The sequence below is a fragment of the Giraffa tippelskirchi genome, chromosome 6, assembly GCF_054371585.1.
Source record: "Giraffa tippelskirchi isolate mGirTip1 chromosome 6, T2T-mGirTip1v1.2.pri, whole genome shotgun sequence".
Taxonomy (NCBI): Eukaryota; Metazoa; Chordata; class Mammalia; order Artiodactyla; family Giraffidae; genus Giraffa; species Giraffa tippelskirchi.
This window is the reverse complement of record NC_137280.1, coordinates 60,703,596-60,724,624: the sequence shown is the minus strand read 5'-3', so window position 1 is coordinate 60,724,624 and position 21,029 is coordinate 60,703,596. Positions and strand designations below refer to the sequence as shown.

The 21,029-nt window shown below is 45.0% G+C and overlaps 1 protein-coding gene across 4 annotated transcripts; it reads left to right on the top strand.

The window, feature by feature from the left end:
- The first annotated feature begins 239 nt into the window (after window positions 1-239).
- On the top strand, window positions 240-17,318 carry C6H8orf76 (chromosome 6 C8orf76 homolog). 4 transcript variants are annotated; one of them, XM_081498926.1, is made up of 6 exons: window positions 240-379; window positions 3,433-3,528; window positions 4,532-4,675; window positions 8,669-9,117; window positions 11,040-11,172; window positions 17,049-17,318. In XM_081498926.1, exons 1-6 carry the CDS (start codon window positions 263-265, stop codon window positions 17,175-17,177), a joined length of 1,068 nt encoding a protein of 355 aa, XP_081355052.1. In that variant the 5' UTR covers window positions 240-262; the 3' UTR covers window positions 17,178-17,318. The 4 variants fall into 4 exon arrangements, with proteins under 4 accessions (XP_081355052.1, XP_081355050.1, XP_081355053.1 ...); XM_081498924.1 differs by lacking the exon at window positions 17,049-17,318 and adding an exon at window positions 14,994-15,319; XM_081498927.1 differs by lacking the exon at window positions 17,049-17,318 and adding an exon at window positions 13,938-15,319.
- Window positions 17,319-21,029: the final 3,711 nt, after the last annotated feature.

Here is a 21,029-nt window from a genome sequence, read left to right as displayed (position 1 = left end):
CAGCTACGCTGAGGCCAGTGCTTTTTGATGCGTGCACGTAAGGATCTCTCTGTCCATCTCCAGAGACGGAGAAGTTAAGTTCTGTCCTTGCCTTGTGAATTAGATAAAATCTCAGCTCAACAACTTGAAACTTGCTGTGGGCCAAGTCCCTCTCTGGCCTCTGCCCCAAGACTACAAGTCCCAGCATGCCGCGCGCCGGATCTTGACGGCCCCTTCCGCTCTAGGCACCGCCTCCTCTCGATGCGCCAGTGTGGGGCGCGCAATGGAAACGGGATGCTGGCTGCTTGGCGGTGAGTTCGAGGACTCGGTGTTCGAGGAGAGGCGGGAGCGGCGGCCAGAACCACCCGAGTCGTACCGCGCCAAACAATGCGAGCCGCAGGTGAGAGAGCGGGGCCTGTCGGCCTCACCGCAGCCTCCGGGCCTGGCGGCCCCGGCCCGACAGCGCTTCGAGGCCCTACGCCCATGTAGCCTGTCCCCCGAACCCAGATTCTCTGGCCGCCCTACGGTCACCTGGTCCTCCCTGCCATCCCTCCACCCACGAGCCGCACCGGCTAAGCCCGACATCCTCTGCCCCCGAGGGAATCCCCGCGCAGTCGGCCATCACGTCACACCTGGTGTTGGCCGGTCTCCCCGAGGCTCGCTGGCCTCACGCCCCTGCTCTGTAATCTGTAGTACCTTCCATGGACTTTCGTTGCTTTTGCAGCCGTACAGTCAGGGCCCCCAGCCACCGCCCACTTTTCAGACCTCAGTGTTGTCTGCTCTCCGAACTGGGCCTGTCCTTGTTCACTGAGTTCCCCTTGCCCACGTTAACCCCGCGCAGGTGGTCAAAATCATTCAATTAGATCCATTTCTCAAGGCGCACCTTAAATGCCGCCTTCTATCTTCCCCTTCCAACCACATTATTTTTGTCTTTGACTCCTTTCCCCTCGTTTACCTATTAACGCAGTTGTCAGTATCTCATAAAGCTCTTAGACCCAGAATGCTGAATGATCACAGGATCCTGCGTGCTTAACCTTATGTTCTCCACACTGCCTACCAGTTTTTGTTCATAGTAGGAACTCTGAATGTTTGCGTACGTAGAGTATTAACTTGGATTTTTTCTAGTCTGTAAATCTCATCTCACCAATAATAATTCCTTTTTATCAAATAGCGTTCCAGGAACTGGGCTAGGTTTGTTTACATATATTGTCTTTTTCCTTGAAACCCTTGTACTTAACAGATGTCAGGCACTCTGGAATGACTGGATTGGATTGTATTTTTGTTTTATTTCACTTAAGTTTTCTCCTTGCTACATGCAGTCTTTCAGAGTGGCCTACTTGGTTCTGTATACTAAAACCAGGAAATGGACTTTTGAAATCCTGTGGTACCACATTAAAAAGCCACAATTGTGAGATAGGACGCTTGGATTCCAGCATTGACTTTATGAGTTGTATTTCAGAGTGTCAGTTCCTTATTCATCATTTGAGAAAAAAATAAAATAATGTTTGTTGACTCACAGGGTTATTGTGAGAGTGCAATGAGATAATACTTTGCCAGGTGTGATGTGCTGTTTACTTACAGAGTAAAATCCCCCAAATCACTTGTCTAGAATTTATTTATTTGGCAAATGGTAACTCTCATAAATTCAGAGTTACCATTCAGGCCTCATTCAAGAAATGAATTCAGGCTTCATTCGAGTCCTGTTGGTTTTCCCAAGTGTAAAACTAGGAGTTTGAGTTAGATTTGTTTTCCCTTACTACTCGGTGTGGAACCAGGTGTTTGTCTTAACAGTACCTTATGTCTTAGTTTTCACCCTTGTTCACAGCTTTTCCTTCCTTTTCTTATCAGAATGGAGTGTTTGAAGCCATGCTTGTCTGAGCTGTTGCATTTGAAAGCCAATTTTGCCTGATCATTTCCCAGTAGAATGATGACTATTGGATGGAGGTTTGCAGTAATGCAGCTGTTGTTCAAGAACTTGGGAACTGGGGAGAAGTAAAGTGCAAAAGAAAATTATGACTTCAGTGTATAGACTGTTATTAGGTTACACACTGCTTCAGGGAGGACAGAAAATCAGTGGTTGCTAGCTTTCTCCACTGTGGGGGATCAGGCTAAGGAGGGAAGTATATTGCTAAGATAACAGGGTGGCTGTGATACCTAGGCATCTCTCTTAGAAATAGAACCAAGAAAGTTTGATACCATGGTAGAACCATCACAGATGCAGTTACTTTTGAGTTAATAATAATATTTAACTGGGGACAGACTTCGTTCAACTTCAGTGTGTTTTACTGTGAGTAAAAGAGAGGACAAGATACTTCTTTGGAGCTGGAAAACTGGCACACGGAGTGCTTTTCGTCATCCCTGTTTTCTCATCTTAACATTCTTTATGCAATAATAAAAAAAAAATCTCAGTTTCGCTTTTCTTTCTATCCATAGGGTTTAAAGCAGTAGAAAAGTGAATAAAATATTCCAGATGGGCTTTTCCTGAAACTTTTCTCCTACAGCATGTTGGCATTTGATTGCATGGAAGCCTCTTTTCAGCCTTAATTTCTTTTCTTGTCTTTGCTTGGATTCTACTTTTGGCTTTTACACTTTCATAATAGCACTATAATGACAGTTCTTTCCTGTGTCATCTCTGTAAAGAGTTGTCAATCCCAGTTCCATTCACCCTAAGAATTTCTCTGCAGGAAAACATATCTCAGTCTAAAGAACCACTGTGAACTGTGCTAGTTAAATGTAGGTTCCCAGGCCCTACAGCCGCAAATTGGAAATGCTATGGAAACTAAATACTTTCATGCTTGTTTAGTTGAGGTATCATATTATTGGTATATTTATTACTGGTGATAATTTTCATAAAAACTGAGTCACCATTAAAATTGTCATTCTTGGGACTTCCCTGGTGGTCCAGTGGTTAAGAATCTGCCTTGCAATGCAAAAGACGTGAGTTCGACCCCTGGTCTGGAAACTAAGATCCCACATGCTGCAGGGCAACCAGGCCTGCCAGCTACAACTGCTGAGCCCACATGCTGCAATGAAGACCCAGCGCAGCAAAAAACAAAAAACTCGTCATTCTTCCTTGTCAGATGTTTTCCTGAGTCTTATCCTGGAGAAGTATGTCTTTTCTGAGGTTTAATCAGTTATATATGGGAAATTGCTCCTGAGTCTAGCGTGGAAAGGGCTTCTCGGGTGGTGCTAGTGGTAAAGAACCAAACTTACAATGCAGGAGACACAAGAGATGTGGGTTCAATCTTTGACTTGGGACGATCCCTGGAGAAGGGCATGGCAACCCACTCCCATATTCTTGCCTGGAGAATCCCGTGGACAGAGGAGCCTGGAGGACTGTAGTCCGTGGGGTCACACAGAGTCAGACACGACTGAAGTGACTTAGCACGCCTGTACATGGGGTGGAAAAGCATAACCTCCTTCTCTATAATATGCTGTTTTCACAATTTCTAGTGGTTTTATGAAGAAACAGGGAGCAGCGATGATGTTGAAGCTCTGACTGTCCAGAAGTTCAAAGGGGACCTGGCCTACAGACGGCAAGAGTATCAGGTAGAATTTAACATATAGAAGATTGTGCCACTTGAAATGTTGTCTTGTTCTGTCCGCTGCAGCATATTTAAATAACAGTGTCCTATAATAAGTTATGAGTGTGTTACTTTTGAAGATGAATTTAATCTTTTGTGAGATGTGTTTGTATTCTTAGAATCCCAAGCTTCTGGCCTTCTCCACATGGCTCTGTATGCTTTGTTTTGTTTCCTGTCACTCCAGTATAGAGAGCTTATTTGGATCCTTGTAGATTCTTTATCTCCTCAGTATGCAGAAGCCTCTAGCTTGGCTATCTCGTGGGGCCACAGGAGCAAGGCACCCCAAAATGTGTTTTAAAAAAGAAGTGGGGAAAAGAACTAACAACTGGCTATCAGCTTGCTTTTTATATCGACTTCATGTCATCTTCACAAGGATCCTGTTGTTATTTTGCTCATGAGAAAAGGTTCTACAGCAAGTTAGTGGCAAAACCGGGAGTCACATTCTGGTCTTTTGGGCTCCAGAATGTTTTAGTTATATTCTCCAGCCATTTCTTCTCTGCTGCTGCTAAGTTGCTTCAGTCGTGTCTGACTCTGTGCGACCCCATAGACGGCAACCCACCAGGCCCCACCGTCCCTGGGATTCTCCAGGCAAGAACACTGGAGTGGGTTGCCATTTCCTTCTCCATTGCATGAAAGTGAAAAGTAAAAGTGAAGTCGCTCAGTCGTGTCCTACTCTTCAAGACCCCATGGACTGCAGCCTACCAGGCTCCTCCATCCATGAGATTTTCCAGGCGAGAGTACTGGAGTGGGTTGCCATTGTCTTCTCCACAGTTCTTCTCTACCTCTTAGAAAACTAGTACTGACTGAAATCCTCAAGTCTTCCTTTAGTTCATTGTAGGGTCAGTTATAACATTACCTACTGCCTAGGAAACACATCACCCCCATGACTGACTTCTTTTTTCCTATTGTGTTTTCTGCCTTTCTCTTCATCCCTTCCCTTCATTTGCCTTTATTTAATAATTTGCCAGCAAGCACTGCAAGAGTATTCCAGTATCTCAGAAAAACTGCCGTCTACAAATTTTGCCATGAAAAGAGATGTCCAGGAAGGCCAGGCTCGATGCCTTGTTCACCTAGGAAGACACAAGGAAGCGCTGGAGATTGCCACAAACTTGGTGAGTGGTGTCTGTGCCCGTTTCCATTTGCTTTCCTAGGATGACTGAATGGTTTATTTTCTAAAAAAAAAAAAAAAAAGACAAAAAACTTCTTGCTGGCAGCAAAATCTGTGGGTTTGGATAAGCAGAAGGAAATTGTCAGTGGTGGAAGAACTTTATTATGATGAACAGTTTGGAGCTCTAGACATAATCATTTCCTTGTAATATTTTTTCCTATATTATGCTCAAAATTTTTCATTGCCTGAAAACCTTACTTACAAAGGTTTTACTCTTGTTAGGAGTAAATAAATACTCAGTAAATTACCAATGATCTGTTTTCTTCTGTAGGTGTTTTGTTGTTTAGATTTTTATTTTCTGAAGTTTCTACAATGAATATGTTTTACTTTTATAAACAGGAAAAAAAAGGCTGCCAAAAATTGAATAAATATCATACTAAGCCATGCTTAACCCTTTTTATTCTTGATGGAGTCTGCAGAATTTTTTTAAGCAATAAAAAAGAGCACTGCTAGATTCTGCTTATTTTTATTTTCAGATTAAAGCATCTGTAGGTTTTTTGTGTAAATTTTATATAGGAGTGAACTTGAGTCGACCAGTCCTAGTTTATAAATGACCAGTTTTCTTCCTTAGAGGGACTTAATGAGGCACCAAGGCACTGATCTTGAATCCTTCGAGTCTTGTTGGCCAGAGGTCAGCCTAAAGTATGCATGCAATTGAATTGTCCTCCTCTATCTCATTAACTAAGAGAAATTCTTAAATTTACTTGCCTGGGTTTCACTGCATAGGACCTCAGCCTCTTGCCATGAGAGGAAACCTTGGCAGTAATGTTCTTCAGAACATGGAAAACAGCTGTGTTTTGTTCTTTTCTTTTCTCCCCTCTACTAATTATGGGTTAATTCTTAAAACCAGAAGATAAGATTACCCTGTTAAGGAAGCACATGGCATGAACACAGTGAACTTGGTGGGTTTTAACAGTGTTCAACCTCCCTGGTCTGCAAAGTAACAGCAACTTGGGTTCTTTCGGTTGCTTTTTCTAGACATCAGTCACCCGTCCTTTATTACGGCTCGGCTCTACCAATACCTCTCTCTCCCTCTCATCTCCTGATGTCACTGTTGTGCTTTGTCTTCCCCTGAGTACCACTGAAGGCAGCTAGAGTAATATCAAGGCTGGACTGTCTCTGGTTCCTTCTAGCTTAGTGAGTCTGTTTCTGTGGCTCAGAGGAAAATGTGTTGCCAATCAGCAGATGCCATCTGGAGCTCGAGATCCAGGCAGGAGGAGGGACCAGTCAGAAGCCCATCAGCTCCTCTGTCAGGCCTTGGAGGACTGCTCCCTGGGCTCCTGGGCACCCGGACAGGCAGGTGTATTAGGAAGGAAATGGCACCAGAGGCTAGTAAGTCTCACCCCCTTGCTTTGGGGTGAGATCTCCTCACATGATCTCAGTGAACCCTGCCTATTTGCATGGTTTTCTCATTTCCTGATACCCTGTGTTTTGTTTTCATTTTAAAAGTTTTTCCCTTCTTGTAGACCCTCTTTTTTTTTTTTTTATTTGCTCTGGCTTGTTTCTGGGTTTTGTTCCAACAGTTACTGTCCCCTCACACTCTGTAGGGAACAGGTCAGCATTGAACAAAACAGACAGCAAGTCCTAGAGTGCCCAGCATGACATGAACATTTCATGCTCACAACTTCTACTGAAATTTATTCATCTCTCTTCTTAATGATTTTTGAATAAAATTTGTAATAGAACTTATTTCTTAATTTAAGTATCTTATAGTCACTGATAGGCTCATGTGATAAATTGTGATAAGGAAACTGCTTTTTGACAGTTAATGACTTTTTCTTTTTTCCCATTTGTCACTTCACAAACATTTCAGTCCTACCATGTACCCAGTTCTGGGTTCAGTGCCAAGGAGAGAACCCTGTCCATACCCTGCATTTACATCACTCACCTAGTGACTAATGGGAGACTCCTAAGCCCACTAACACGCATCAGCTCTTCTGAAGTACCTTTATTCTGTGACTTCTAGCAGGATCTGCTGTAGCTCTGCTAACTAGTAGCTGTGTGACAGCAGGAAGCTTATCTAACTTCTCTGTTATGACTCGGTTGCCTCATCTCTAAAATGGGAATAGTGATAGTCTATTTTAAAGGATTGTCATGAATAAAGGAGTTAGAGTAGTATCTGGCATATGGTGAGCATTCTGTAAATGTTAGCGATCATCATCATCATTGCGTTACAGGACTTGGCAATATTCTGGGAAAAATCACACAAACTCATTTAAATGGAATTTAATTTCCAGAGACTTCTTTATTAACTGTGCTCAGTCATGCCGACTCCTTGTGACCCTGTGGACTGTAGCCCACCAGGCTTCTCTGCTCATGGGATCTTCCAGGCAAAAAGACGGGAGTGGGTTGCCACTTCCTTCTCTTCACTAGTTAGGCCACCCAGAATCGGTGCAGCAGAATCATGGTTTGTATGCTACAGACCCCAGCACACACTTGCTTTCTCAATGTGAGCATGTTTTTATTTGTATTTATTTATTTAAAAGTCTTTATTGAATTTGTTACAGTATTAACTTCTGTTTTATGTTTTGGTTTTTTTGGCTACAAGGGATGTAGGATCTTAGCTCCCTGACCGGGGATTGAACCTCTTCCTCCTGCATTGGAAGGTGAAGTCTTATCCACTAGACCACCAGAGAAGTCCCTGGAAATGTTTTTAAACAGTATAGAGCACTGTGGACTGGTTGTAGAGGAAAGGTTGCATTTCCTGTAGACAGTCTATACATGTTGCTCTTCTTATTATAAATAAGAAACATGAAGATGTATTTCTCAACAGTTATTAGACATCTGCTATGTCTGAGGTGCTGTGCTCTGTACTGGGAATTCAGCATTGAACAAAAAACTCTTTTGGAACTTAATAGTCTGTGGGGAAAGACAGAATACTGAACGATAGTAATAGTAGAACCAGATCAGTTCTGTCTGAAGGTACGGTATGACCTAACGGGTTACATGGGGCTTGATTTCCTTTCTTTTCACTCAGCGTGTGGGTATTTAGAGTCCTTCCCAAGCTTTCACTCCCTGACCTGCCAGTTTCTTCTGGCTGCATGCTGGGTGGTTCTACTTTTATTTCTCGCTCCGTTCTGTGCAGGAGCTTGATCCAGATACTAGTAGGCCAGATTTTCCTTAGACTTAAAATCAACTGAATCTCTGCAGACTTTGACTTAAATAAAGAAGCCCTCACCCACAGGGCTTTTGCCATATGGCAAGTTAGGTAAGAGGCAGTGCCTCTGGTTAAGTAGACTTGAAAAGGATTTTCTGATCAGAAGGAAACCAAGCAACCCCCTCTGGCCAAGAATAACTGGTCTTGGTAATGGTTACCAGAAAAGGCATTTGGATTCAATTACGATGCATCATGAAACACTGAGAGCTTCAGGGCCATCCTGTTTAAGATGTCTAAGCCAAGTAGAATTTGGAAATAGAGTCCATTTGAATCCTCAAGGAAATTGCCATTTGGATTTTTAGAAAGCCTGGAATATTAAAATGGAACCATTAGTCCAGGGTATAAAAAAGTTGGCTTGGTTCTTTCAGATGTCTAGCTGAAGACAGTCAAGATTATAATGCACAATTGAAAATAAACTGACATAGAAGTTTTTGGTACTGAGCTTTGCCAAACCACTATCACCTGGATTATGTTACTGCTGTGACATTAGGGGGTTTGGGAATGACTGGTGATGTTTTGTTGGATAGAGTATCTTGAGGAGCCTGACGGGATCAGGGGGTCACAGAGAGTCGGAGGCGACTGAACACACAGGTATATTTCTCTAGGTTTATGGTTTCAAAATGAGATCTATTGAGAAACGTTTAGTTTGCTCTACTTGTGTGGCTAATGAAAGATACTTGTGATTTAGGACATGCACAACTTAGATTTTTAGGCATCTTTATTTTTATATGGGAAACATTCTGTAGTTTAAACGTTTTAACCTTTGTTTTTTCTCCTTAGGAAAATAAAGCAACTAACACAGACCATTTAGCCACTGTACTCTACCTCCAGTTTACTATTTGTTCCAGTTTACAGAACTTGGAGAAAACCATTTTCTGCCTACAGAAACTGATTTCTTTGCATCCCTTTAATCCTTGGAACTGGGGCAAATTGGGAGAGGCTTACCTGAACCAGGGGCCAGCACTCTCAGCATCGCTTGCGTCATCTCAGAAAGAGAACAGTTTCACCTCAAGCGACACGGCTATCAAATCCTCCTTTCCCCACTCGGGAAAAGACTATCTTTTGTGTTTCCCTGAAACTTTGCCTGAGTGCTCTGTGGAAGTAAGCAGTGGTAATAAGCAAAAGAATGAGAAAGCTCTTAAAAATGTTCAAAACTGTATGACAGAAGAGAGAGCAGCAGTGTTGCTAGAAACTGAGATGAAAGCCTGTGCCTCTTTTACACGAACTAGGTAAGCTGAGAGTGGATGAAACACACATGGTGCTGAGGTCGAAATAAAGATATTTTTTCTGATTTTAAGCTTCTAAAAATTCTAGGCTAGATACCTGATATGTTTCTGAGATTCTTCCCATGGTCTTGACGGGATCCTTTGAATGTGCCCTTTTAGTATGTAAGGTTTAAAAACAGAACTATGCTTGCTCAGGAATACAGCTCATACCATCACTCAAGATAAGATATTAAGATTGGCAGATGTTAAAATTAGGGGGGAAAAATTAAATGTATCAAGCATTGACAAAGGAGGAAGCGATGTTTTAAACAAGAGATTTTTCACTCAAGTTCCACAGAAAACTACCGAAGAAGAAAATCAGACAACCCTGAAGAATTTGCCCTGTGGGTGAGGGTGGATGGTGGTACCTCCCCTGAGACAGGACAGCAGTGGGAGAGCAGAACCAGCCGAGGGTGGAAGTCCAGCTGGAGTCTTCCGTGAGGAAGTGGGAGGTAGAGCTAGAGGAGCTCCAGGAAGGATCAGCGATCAGACGGAGTGAGAAGAGGCTTTGAAGGCAAGAGCTCACGTATGGCCTCTGAGAAAGCGGTTTAAGTAGCAGTGGTGACAAGCAGACGGCAGAGGATGGAGGGGTAAATGGACATGAAGTGGAGGGAGCCAAGGGTAAGCAGTATTGTCCAGTAATTTCAAGAGCACAAGAGAGAAAGCAAGAACATAAAGGAGTCATGTGTGTGAATGTCTCCAGAGGCCAGTAGGTGATGTGAACAGTCAGAGTGAAGGCCAGTCAGGTCGCGTGTTCTTTTGTAAAACTCCAGCAGCTTCCCGTTGCACTGATGTAAATTCTATGCTTCTTTCCATGGTCCATGAGGACTTAACATGAGTTGGCCCTGGCCCTCTCTTTCACTCCAGTTTGTTTTCTTCCTGGCTGTATTTCAGTCACAGATATCCTCCTGATTTTCAAACACTTCAAGCTAGTTCTCGTGGCCAGACCCTCTTCCCCTGTCTAAGCCCTTTCTCCCACATGTTCCTATGGCTGCTTCCTCACTATCTGAGCCTTAGCATGAATGGTGGCTCAGAAGATCCTTCCGTCACGGCCCTGTCTGAGGTAGACGCCTCATCCATCCTGTCTCGAGTGTTTGCTTCATGGCCTTCATCACTGCCTGAGATGAGCTTATTTACCTGTGATCATTCTCCTTCCGCTGCTTGAGGCAGAAACCTGTCTGTTTTGCTCACCAATATCCCTCAGTGCCTGGAGTAGTATGTGCATTTCTGGAGGCAGGAAATGAGTGAACAGGAGAGCTCTGCTTCTGGGTGTAGCAGTGAGGCCGGAGGGAAATTGGAACAATCTGCACACTCAGTGTTTTAGAAAACAGTGAAGAGAAAGAGCTGTGGGAGGAGAGCAGGAGGAAGAAGAGAGGGGACCAGGGCACGGCCATGATGGGGAGGTTAGGGGTGAGCTGATTGCAAAGTGGTCATCAGAGGGTCACTGAAAGTTTGGCCCTGCTTCCAGTAATTGAAGCGTGCTGGAGAACCTCATTAGTCCTTTAAATCAGGTTGCTGTGGCTTCAGGGAGACCGTAGGGTCACAGAGCACCGACTTCAAAGGGACTCCTCCTGGCACTTCTGGGGAGGAGCCTCTGATGGGAAGGCTTGTACTCTTCACTCGAAATCATTTGTGACCCGACTTCTACACAAGGTCTTGCTCTCTAAAGGTTCCTTTGGAAGCTTGGTCTATGAATTTTAGGAAAGATGGTTCTCCAGTGTAAAGTTGTGCAATTCGTTGAGAGTAAAGAGCTTTAGGGATTCAGATGAAGGTGAGGACCTTCTCCTTAGCCTAGAGGACTCGTTTCCAGCCCAGTGCCTGTGCTGTGTGTGAATGTGTCCTTGTCCTTCTCGGGTGCCTCCAGACTGGGACCTGCTGTTTTTCAGGCTTTTGCTTCAGCTCGCCCAATCTCAGCAAACATCGTTTGCTTTGGAGAGGAACTTAAGGACTCAGCAGGAAATTGAAGATAAAATGAAAAGGTTCAGCTTCAAAGAAGACACTTTGCTGTTGATAGCAGAGGTGAGTGTGTCCCCCAGGGTTTATGTGAAATGAAGCATCACAGATATTTTTCCTGGCTCTGAGACCATTTTAAAAAAACCAAAAAAACACAAGGCTAAATTGGATCTTCTAGAGGACTTCTGTCTCCCTTCTACCCGTGCCTTTTGATCACTTAACTGCTGAAAGTGGCCTCTTCCTCCTCTGTCCTGCAGCAAGCTCATTTACTTGTCCGCACTTGTTAGCACCTGCCTGCTTGAACATCAGAAAGGCCCGTAATTGTAAATTGTATCGTTAGTGCTGAAGGAATGAATGTTGACATCTGGGCAGCTCTTTTGTCTGTCTTTCCCCCTATTTGTCCTCATAACAATCTGTGGGAGGGACAGAGCTGGGGTGAGGCTCACAGAGGCTGTGACTTGCCTAAGGTCAGATTTTAAGTGGCAGAACTAAATGGGAACCCCTCCAGCTTCAAGTCCATTTTCTTTCTGCTCCACCCTGTTATTACTTTAACAGTTGCAGAGAAACTCAAATGTCAATTTTTTTTAGCTGGTATTAGCTTTTTAAAAAATATGCTAATTGATAAGGATTTCTCTGGTGGTCCAGTGGTTAAGACTCCAAGCTTCCACACTGCTGGGGACCTGGATTTGATCCCTGCTGGGGAAACTAAGATCCCGTATGTCTTGCTTTGTGGTCAAAAATTTAAAAAAAAAAAAAAAAAAGTTCTTGAAATTTTTTAACATGGCATTTGGAGATTATAAGTTTATGTTATTCATGCTAATTCCTTTTAATATGTAATTGAAACTTGACAGCTCAAGCACTTTTCCCAGGAGAATAGCTCTTTATCCATATACCTCCTAACATCATTCTTTCAAGAACTGCTGATGGTCTGTCTATCCTGTCTTCTTTCCCCAGGCTAAGCTCTCAGCTGGACCCCTTTTCCCTCTTCTGGGGTCATCTCTCCCATCTGTTCTCTTTGAGCCTTTTTTCTGCCTTCCCCTTCCACGGGCTTATGCCCTTGGACCCTCAGACACGTGCAGATAGACCATCTCTCCTGAGTTTATGGCTGCTTTTCCTTCCCCTTTGCTTCCCATCTTTCTTAGCATTCAGCGCCATTGACCACTCATGTTTTGTTCCCTCTTCCTTTTGCTTCTGTTCAGCTAAACTGCTAAAAATACTCATCTCTTTTTCTCCTTTATTCCTTAACATTCCTCGGCTGTTTGGGACTCTGCTAGTTTCCCCTGTGTCTTAAGTAGTGACATTCCCTGAGCTTTCACTCAGGTTCTCTTTTCTGTCTCTTTCTCCCACACAAGTCATAACCATGCTTGTAGTTCCTGTTTTCACCTCTGGGTTGATGGACCCTCCAGTCTGTGTCTCTGGCCCCATCTTTGGATCACTTGTCTCCCATCTCAGATCAGTGACTTTTGGAGTCATTAATCCAAGGTGATTATTGATCTGCTGTCACTTCAAGTACAAATGTAAAACGAAGCTACTTGGCAAAACCACCTTTAGTCAGTCTCTGGTCAGCACCCAGCGTGGACTTGGCCATCAGTAAGTACTCGCTAAGAGGAAGCAGAGGGGAGCTAGAGAGAGCAGTATCTTTGTTCTAGACTTAGTTTCTTTCATCGATCCTACCTGTCTTTCTCCTTTCACCCAGACCTGACCGTCCCTCGCCGTGGGCCTCTCCTCTCCAGTCTCACCTCCTGCAGGGCCCACAGCCAACACTCTAGTCCCATTGCCTCACGTCTGACTCTCATAGTGACCTCTTGCCTTGGCTCCTCACTCTCTCCCTGCAGATCTGTCTTCAACTGTGCTGTTGGGCTCATCTTAAAACATGGCTTTGACCATGTTACCTGCTTGCATTAATAACTAAAATTCAATGTGTCACCATTACCTTAGAGGTCAGGTCTAGTTTTGGTGCTTGATATGATGTCTGAGGCCTTCCTGAGAGTAATCCCAGACTTAGGGCCTGGTCATTCCTTCCACAAACCTTTTGCTTCCATTGGACTAATCTCCCATGTCTAACACACCTGTCATGAGTTTTCCCATCTCCATCTACTTACTATTCTCACCATCAGAGACCCAGCTTTGGTCCCACATCCTCCAGGAACCTTTTCTTGAATGTCCTGGTCTGTGGCAATTTCTCCCTCCTCTGAGCTTGATAGAGTGATTGCTGAAATAGGTAGCTCTTTGGGTCCCTTTAAATATAAGGGGATTATCTTTTCAGCTAGATTTTAAGTTCCTTGTAAGACATCCTTTGTTGTTGTTATCCAACTCTTGCGATCCCATGGACTGTAGCCCGCCAGGCTCTTTGGTCTATGGGATTTCCCAGGCAAGAATACTGGAGTGGGTTGCTGTTTCCTTCTCCAGGGGATCTTCCCAACCCAGGAATCAAACCCGTGTCTCCTGCTTGGCAGGCAGTTTCTTTACCAGTGAGCCACCCAGGAAGCCCTGTAAGGCATCCTTAGGAGATGTCTTAAACATCTTCATGTTCTTCATCACGTGTGACGGATTGGAATAATAGTCCTCTGTCTGTGAATTATGCACCTGCTGAGCCCTCTTTTTGGAATATTGCATTGTTTGAATATTGCTATCATTCCATTCTTTTTTTTTAGTTAAAAGAAATACACTTTTGGTGTTATATCTCAGATTTTAAAATACTACGTTTCATTGAGTCCAAGCAATCATCAGTTATTAAGATACATCATTAGTTGATGTGCCACTAAAAGAAAAATAAGATGCTTTTAATACTATGACACAGCAGTGGTTATAAGATACAACTTGATTTTTAGAAATGTCAAGATAGAAAAACAGAAATTGTCTTCGAATTGATGAAATTACCATGCTTTAATAAATCCTGACAGTTGCTACTCATCCTGTCAGCCTTTGCCTCAAACAGTAAGTAGTCTTTGAAGATTTAAAGCCAGTGGAACCCATTCTTTGAGTGGGTTTCTAATCCATTATGATTTGAGTATTCATGAACACAGAGGACCTCAGGGTTTGTAGGAAACCTAGAGATCATCTAGTCCAGATCCAAGTGACTAGTTCCCTCTACCACATCCCTGCCAAGTGGCTCCCTGACTTTTCATGATGATTGGTGGGAAATGTTTGCGGTGGGAAATGTTCACCATCCTTACCAAATGTGGTCTGATTGCATAGTGGGTTCAGATGCAAGCTTCCTGCAGACGTAGCTTTGTGGGTGTCTTGTCGAAGAGAAGCTCACACAGAATCTGGACCTGGTTCTCACCAGTAGGGGGCAGTGTTGCGCCTTCAGAAAGCTGGCGAGCTCGTAGCTCTCTGGGGTTGCTGTGGTGACTATCCTGGAGGGATGGAGTCTCTCTGGGTCAGGAAAGGGCGGTCTCAGCTACTCGCTGCTCAGCTGCTTGCTGCCTTTGACGTCTCTGGAGAACTTCATAAGAAGCGGTCTGTGCTCTCTGCACAGCAGCAGTTATGTTCCGCCCAAGCCTGCTCTTCTGTTAGGAGGAGAACCCCTTACGGTTGCGTTCTTGCCCTCTGAAGATGCTCTGTGATATATGAAGGTCAGCTCGGCACTTCCAGTGGCCTGAGTGGTACTCCTGCCATGTTTGTGCCTCCCTGATGTGTTCACTCAGGGAAATATGAGAGTAGCAGTAGGATATTTACACATGTGGTCTTGGATCGCTACTTCTGAATAAACATCTTTTCAGTATGTTGAATTGTCAGAGTTGTCCCCTGTCTACTGAAAAAGTTCTGCTTTTATGCAAAATCCTTTCCACTTGATGACTATCATGGTCTTCCATTCCATGTCTGCTGCACCTATTATTGGGAAAGTTTTATCTCCCCCTACCCGCCCCCCCCCCCCATTGCAGGTTATGGGTGAAGATATCGTCCCAGAAAAAATCAGAGACGAGCTTCACACAGAGGTCAAGTGTGTTGGCCCCGCGGCCCTGACTACCTTGATGATCACATCTGCGAAAGAGTTTGAAGACAAGTGGTTCAGAAAGATCAAAGACCACTTCTGTCCCTTTGAAAATCAGTTCCACACAGAGATACAGATCTTGCCTTAGTGGTCCCTATAAAAACAAAACAAAAAACATCTTGAACTGTGTTAAATGTTCTGGTTTACTTCAGACAGAATCCTCTGCTAATCATGGAATATACCGAATTAAAAACAATCATCTATGTTTTGTAAAAATGGCTTCTCTCCCAGATAATTTCTACTGTGTTCAGTTTCTTGATTTTTTGTTTTCTTTTTAAGATTTCTGTCATTGACTTGTGTGAGGCCTACTGCCCCTTTAGAAGATATCTGTTGGAAAAGTGTTTAAAGAGACTTCTAGGAACTTGCCTGGCAGTCTGGTGGTAAAGACTCTGCCTTCCATTGCAGGGGGTGCAGGCTCAATCCCTGATGGGGCAGCTAAGGTCCCACATGTCATAGGTGTGGCCAAAAATTAAAAATAAACAAATATAACATTATAAATCAACTATGCTTCAATTTACAGAGAAAGCAATGGCAGCCCACTCCAGTACTCTTGCCTGGAAAAATCCCATGGACAGAGGAGCCTGGTAGGCTGCAGTCCATGGGGTCATGAAGAGTCAGACACGACTGAGCGACTTCACTTTCATGCACTGGAGAAGGAAATGGCAACCCACTCCAGTATTCTTGCCTGGAGAATCCCATGGACGAAGGAGCCTGGTGGGCTGCCATCTATGGGGTCGCACAGAGTTGGACACGACTAAAGCGACTTAGCAGCAGCACCAGCGTTCTTGCCTGGAGAATCCCAGGGACTGGGGAGCCTGGTGAGCTGCCGTCTATGGGGTCGCACAGAGTCGGACACGACTGAAGCGACTTAGCAGCAGCAGCATGCTTCAATTTAAAAGAATTTTTTTTAATAAAAGAGACTTTTAGATTTTATACTCTTAAAAACAGAGTATTAGCAGTGTATGTATCCATGTTGTTTTGGTAAATTCATCATGAGTGACCAAGGATGCTGAAATGTGATAGGAAACCATTCCAGGAAGGATATGTCGAAGGCTGAGATTTACCACACCTCTAAGCCTGCACATTAACCTGCCAGTGTGATGGAGGCTGCAGAAGACTTGATTACTCGTGGCGCAGGAAACAGGATTTATTGTTGTTCCGTTGCTCAGTTGTGTCCGACTCTTTGCGACCCCATGGATTGCAGCATGCCAGGCTTTCCAGTCCATCACCATCTCCCAGAGTTTGCTTAGATTCATGTCCATTGAGTCGGTGATGCCATCCAACCATCTCATCTTCTGTCATCCCCTTCTCCTCCTTCCTTCATTCTTTCTCAGCATCAGGGAATTTTCCAATGAGTCGGTTCTTCACATCAGGTGGCCAAAGTATTGGATCTTCGGCTTCAGCATCAGTCCTTCCAGTGAATATTCAGGGTTGATTTCCTTGCAGTCCGAGGGACTCAGGATAAGCTTCAGCCTATTTGTGTCCATTCCTTTGCCTCCAAGTCCCAAGGCAGGTGACACATATGGGCCCAGATGAATGAGCGTGTATGCAGTGAGGTGTGTTAGCGGAACCCTGAGCTTAGGAGAATCAGATCCTTTATAACGAGCAGTAAGCAGCCCTGCCCTGTGCTCCAAGGTAGGACAGTCCTTTTTAGGGTTGTTTGCTTTACATGCATCTCTGAGAAGATAGTCTGGAATGAAGGGCCGTAAGTGCATTGCTCACAAGCTGTATAGAAACATGAGACCCGTGGAGTTCTGTCCCAGGTGGTTATCCTCTCTGTTCAGCCACACAAATTATACTTGGTCCATAACATCATCTTCAAATAGAAAAGGCTTGCTTGAATTATCTGGGATGGAAGAACTCCCTTATGAGAAATAAATTTTAATGATAGACCAAAACTTCATCAGATATTGTCCCATACAGCTTTTGATTTTATTTTTCTCAGCAGAAGGAAGAGAATTCCAATCCTGGGCAAAAAGGTGAGGTCATCAGTATCTCCCATCCACTTCACTGTTCGTTTCTCCCTTTCCCAGGCCCCTTCCCAAAACAGACAAAGGTCTGGTTTTGTTTCTAGTTTGAAACTCTTTTAGTATGAGTGACTGAGAACATGACTAGCAATTGCAGGTTTAGTCATTTATCTCTAATGTGAAACAAAGGACTTTGTATAATTAACAGACATTTCAATTTTGAGAAACCATTAAAAAGAATGAACCAACCCCCGTCCAGATCCTTCCCATTGCCCCTCTACCCCTCCCTTGAGTCGTCAACAACCACTTACTGACGTCTTGTATAGGACAGCCACTATGTAGTTGCCATGGAGACACTGGTTACTGTGGAGTTTACAGTCTAGTTGTGGGTGGCCTGCAGGATAGAACCCAAAGGGAAAGTAGTTGCCAAGCCCTTCATGACACAGCCTTGGGCTCCCAGGGGTTTCTCATGTGTCCCCACTCTCCAGCTTTGAATGTGCTCTGTTTGTCACTGTTAGTCTTGCAAGCTGGCAACTCAGCCCCCCACCCCCCATCCCCGCCCCTTCGTGTGGCTAGTTTGTATTGGGCTCAGAGGCCTCCACCTGGTTTCTGCTTCCAGAAGTCTTGATTCCCAGGTGGTCAGTTTCACACTATGCCCCTTCCCTGCTCTTTCACCCCTATTTTGGCCTTTATGATGCTATCTTGTCACTGCCTGTTTTCCATGAGACACTTAAGCTTTGTAAAATTGTGGACTTGGACTGTCTTGTTCATATTTGTATCCCCAGGGCAGAACACCTGGCCTCTTGCCACATGTTTGTGGAAAAGAATCACAGAATTAATTGGCCAGCATCTTGCTTTGTTTGCACAAAAGGTTAATACCCCAAAGGTCTGACAGTGTTGAGGCAATCTGCTTGGAAATGCAGTCCATTTCTGTCTCTGTAGCTAAAACTACTTACTCCTGCTCATCTGGGGCCTCCTGGAAATGCGCCTTTCTCCCTTCGCTTCTCTGGGCTTCCTGTCTCATCCTGGTCCCCTTCTAACTTTGCCCAAACTTTTAGCTTGCAGCCCTGGCTGTCCTCCCAGGCCCACTGTTGACGCAGTCCTGGACAGCTGACTGGTCTGCCCACACCCTCACTCCTGCCCCACCTCCCTTTCCTGGCAGCGGCGTGTCCATACACATGAGAATCCAGTCTCCTGTACCCTGATGCCCCAGCTGTAACGCAGGGCACGAAAGGGCACCAGGAAGACTGGGTGTCATCACACACAAGTCATCTTGGTTATTTCCAGCATAGATGGTGAAGGTAATTAATTGAGCAATGATTATGCTCAAGAGAAATCTCAGGCCTGCGTTCTAACCCCACCCTCTTGTTAATGAACGAATCACTCAGAAGGTGAGCAGATGTGAAGCACTGAAGTGTCTGTCTGCACCCCATGGGTGGGTTGGGAACCAAGGGCAGTTCTTGCCTCTCTTGACTCTCAAAAGGCCTGTCTTCAGTGTTTTCTCCCAAGGTGGGGGGATGAGGGGTAGCTCGGGGCACAGGCCCAAAATTTGAGCTGGTGAGAGTCCTTTGTCTTTTATACTCCTACACCCCTGCAATCTTACACTGTAGCCAAAGGGATCTAGTAAAAATACTGCTCTCAGAATCCTTCAGTCATTTCCCAAATCCTGAGGCCCGGGAGGCCCTATGTTGTCTGGCCCCAGCCCACATCACCCTAGCTCACTCTGATTTTTTCTCGTGTCTTTGAAATCCGCAAGTGGATTTCACCCAAGCCCTATGGCCATCCAGTTACCTCTAGTCGGAACACTCCATCTGCAAGCCTCCAACCCTGCCATATACTTGCCTTTCCTATAGATCCCAGCTCAAAGGTCACTCTCAGACAAGATGATTCTGAGTCCAGACTTGCTCAGGTTCCCCCTTTAAATGTCAGAGCGACCGCTTTTTTTTATTCCCCAAAGGTGCTTGCCGTTCAGTCACTAAGTCATGTCCAACTCTTTGCAACCCCATGGATGACAGCATGCCAGGCTTCCCTGTCCTTCACTATCTTCCAGAGTTTGCTCAAGTTCATGTCCATTGAGTTGGTAATGCTATCTAACCATCTAATGGAGTTGACATTGAATATTCATTGTGTGAATCCTCCTCGCAGAGAATAGGCTCCGGAACTGTCTCTGGTTTGGCGCTTCATGGTGGAGCTCAGCTTCCCGGACATACCTTGACTTTCTGCCCAGTGCTGCCTTCCTGTACCCCAGGCCCTGGCAGAGATAGCCTGAAGCCTGGGGAGCCAACAGCCCATTCCCCCAGAGCTCCACTGCCAGCGTTGCAGGTGCCCCGCCTACCTGTGGGGTACCACATTCCCACAAAGACGTCCTTCATTTTAGGAAGACCTAGGGTAGAAATCTATGAAACAAATCCAAGGCCACTATTTACAAAAGCAGTCATTTTAAATAGCAGCTCTAGGGCTTTTGAAATTTCATCTATAAAAGTAGTTTATACACTACTTTCCAAGGTCTTCATATAAAAAACAAGCAAAAACCAGAGAGGATTAAAGGAAAGAATCCAAAGCTCCAGAAACAAGGGTTCTGAAGAGGGACAGCCTGGGACTGCTCCAGACCTGTTGTCCTGATCAAAGTGTGTCTACCAGGCAACTTTGCTAATGAGGTCGGACAAGCAGGACAGGCTTTTATCTGCTTGGGGCTCACTGTCCTTTGCCTCCTTTCTCCCTCCTCGGCACGGAGTGACTTGGTCACTGAAAGCTTTGATGAGACATGAGTTCGATCCCTGGATTGGGAAGATCCCCTGGAGAAGGAAATGGCAACCTGCTCCGTTTTCTTGCCTGAAGAATCCCATAGACAGAGGAGCCTGGCGGGCCCAAGTCTATGGGGGTCACTGAAAGTCTGACATAACTGAGCACGCAGGCAACCAACAAATCCTGGTATGGGCCACTTAGGTCCTTTCAATCTTGGTTTCAGAATAAGACATTGTGTCTCAGAACACTATTTCTTTTGTAAGTGACTGCTGCTGCTGCTGCCGCTAAGTCGCTTCAGTCGTGTCCGACTCTGTGCGACCCCATAGACGGCAGCCCACCAGGCTCTGCCGTCCCTGGGATTCTCCAGGCAAGAATACTGGAGTGGGTTGCCACTTCCTTCTCCAGTGCATGAAAGGGAAAAGTGAAAGTGAAGTCGCTCAGTCGTGTCCGACTCTTAGTGACCCCATGGACTTGTAAGTGACACTCCTTTGTAAAACCTTGATAGAGCATCATTGTAAGAGATATCAAAGATAAGATGCTTCTATCTCTTTCAAAGAGCTTCCATTTCTAGTAGACGTAATAGAGGACATCCATGTAAGTTACAAATAAGGCTCTGGAGGGAGCACGGGACAGTGCAGAGGCTGGGCAGGGGGGAGGACTATCAAAGAAGTTTCATGAAGGAGGTAATATCTGAGTTGGGCCTGGTGAGGGGGTGGTTTGTACCAAGCCTGCATGGTTTCTCAGTCGAGGGATGAGAGAGCGTGAAGCCTGGTTGTCCAGGTTAGTGGGTGCGTTGGGATGTGGGAGAAACGAGGCTGGGCGGGTTAATCGGCATCTGATTATGGACAATCATAAGCTCCTGGAAGGGAGCTTGACGACTTGTGAGGATTACTGAGCTATGGAAGGTCTCCGAGCAGGAGAATGGCTGGTTTAGGGTTGTGCTTTAAACAGACAGATCTGGCCTTACTTTCCACATGTTAAACAATCTTTGTGACTCGTGCAGTATGTGTTTTCTGGGCCTAGGAGATACGAGCACTAACATGGAGGGTGGAGGCGGACTCAATACACTGAGATGTTCCAGCACCCTGGGGAATCCACACTGTTGCAAAGTCGGTTATCCTGAAGGGCTTCCCGTTACATGTAGCAAAAGCCAAATGCTCGCACCAGCCCACCAGCCTAGAAAGCGTCTGTGTGAATTTGCCTGGCACGGAGAG

Bases quoted from the DNA above. Each gene is read 5' to 3' on its own strand.
- C6H8orf76 (XM_081498924.1), top strand. From the start codon at position 263: ATGGAAACGGGATGCTGGCTGCTTGGCGGTGAGTTCGAGGACTCGGTG. The intron at 380-3,432 runs GTGAGAGAGCGG...CACAATTTCTAG, and splicing joins CCAAACAATGCGAGCCGCAG to TGGTTTTATGAAGAAACAGG. The intron at 3,529-4,531 runs GTAGAATTTAAC...ATAATTTGCCAG, and splicing joins ACAGACGGCAAGAGTATCAG to CAAGCACTGCAAGAGTATTC.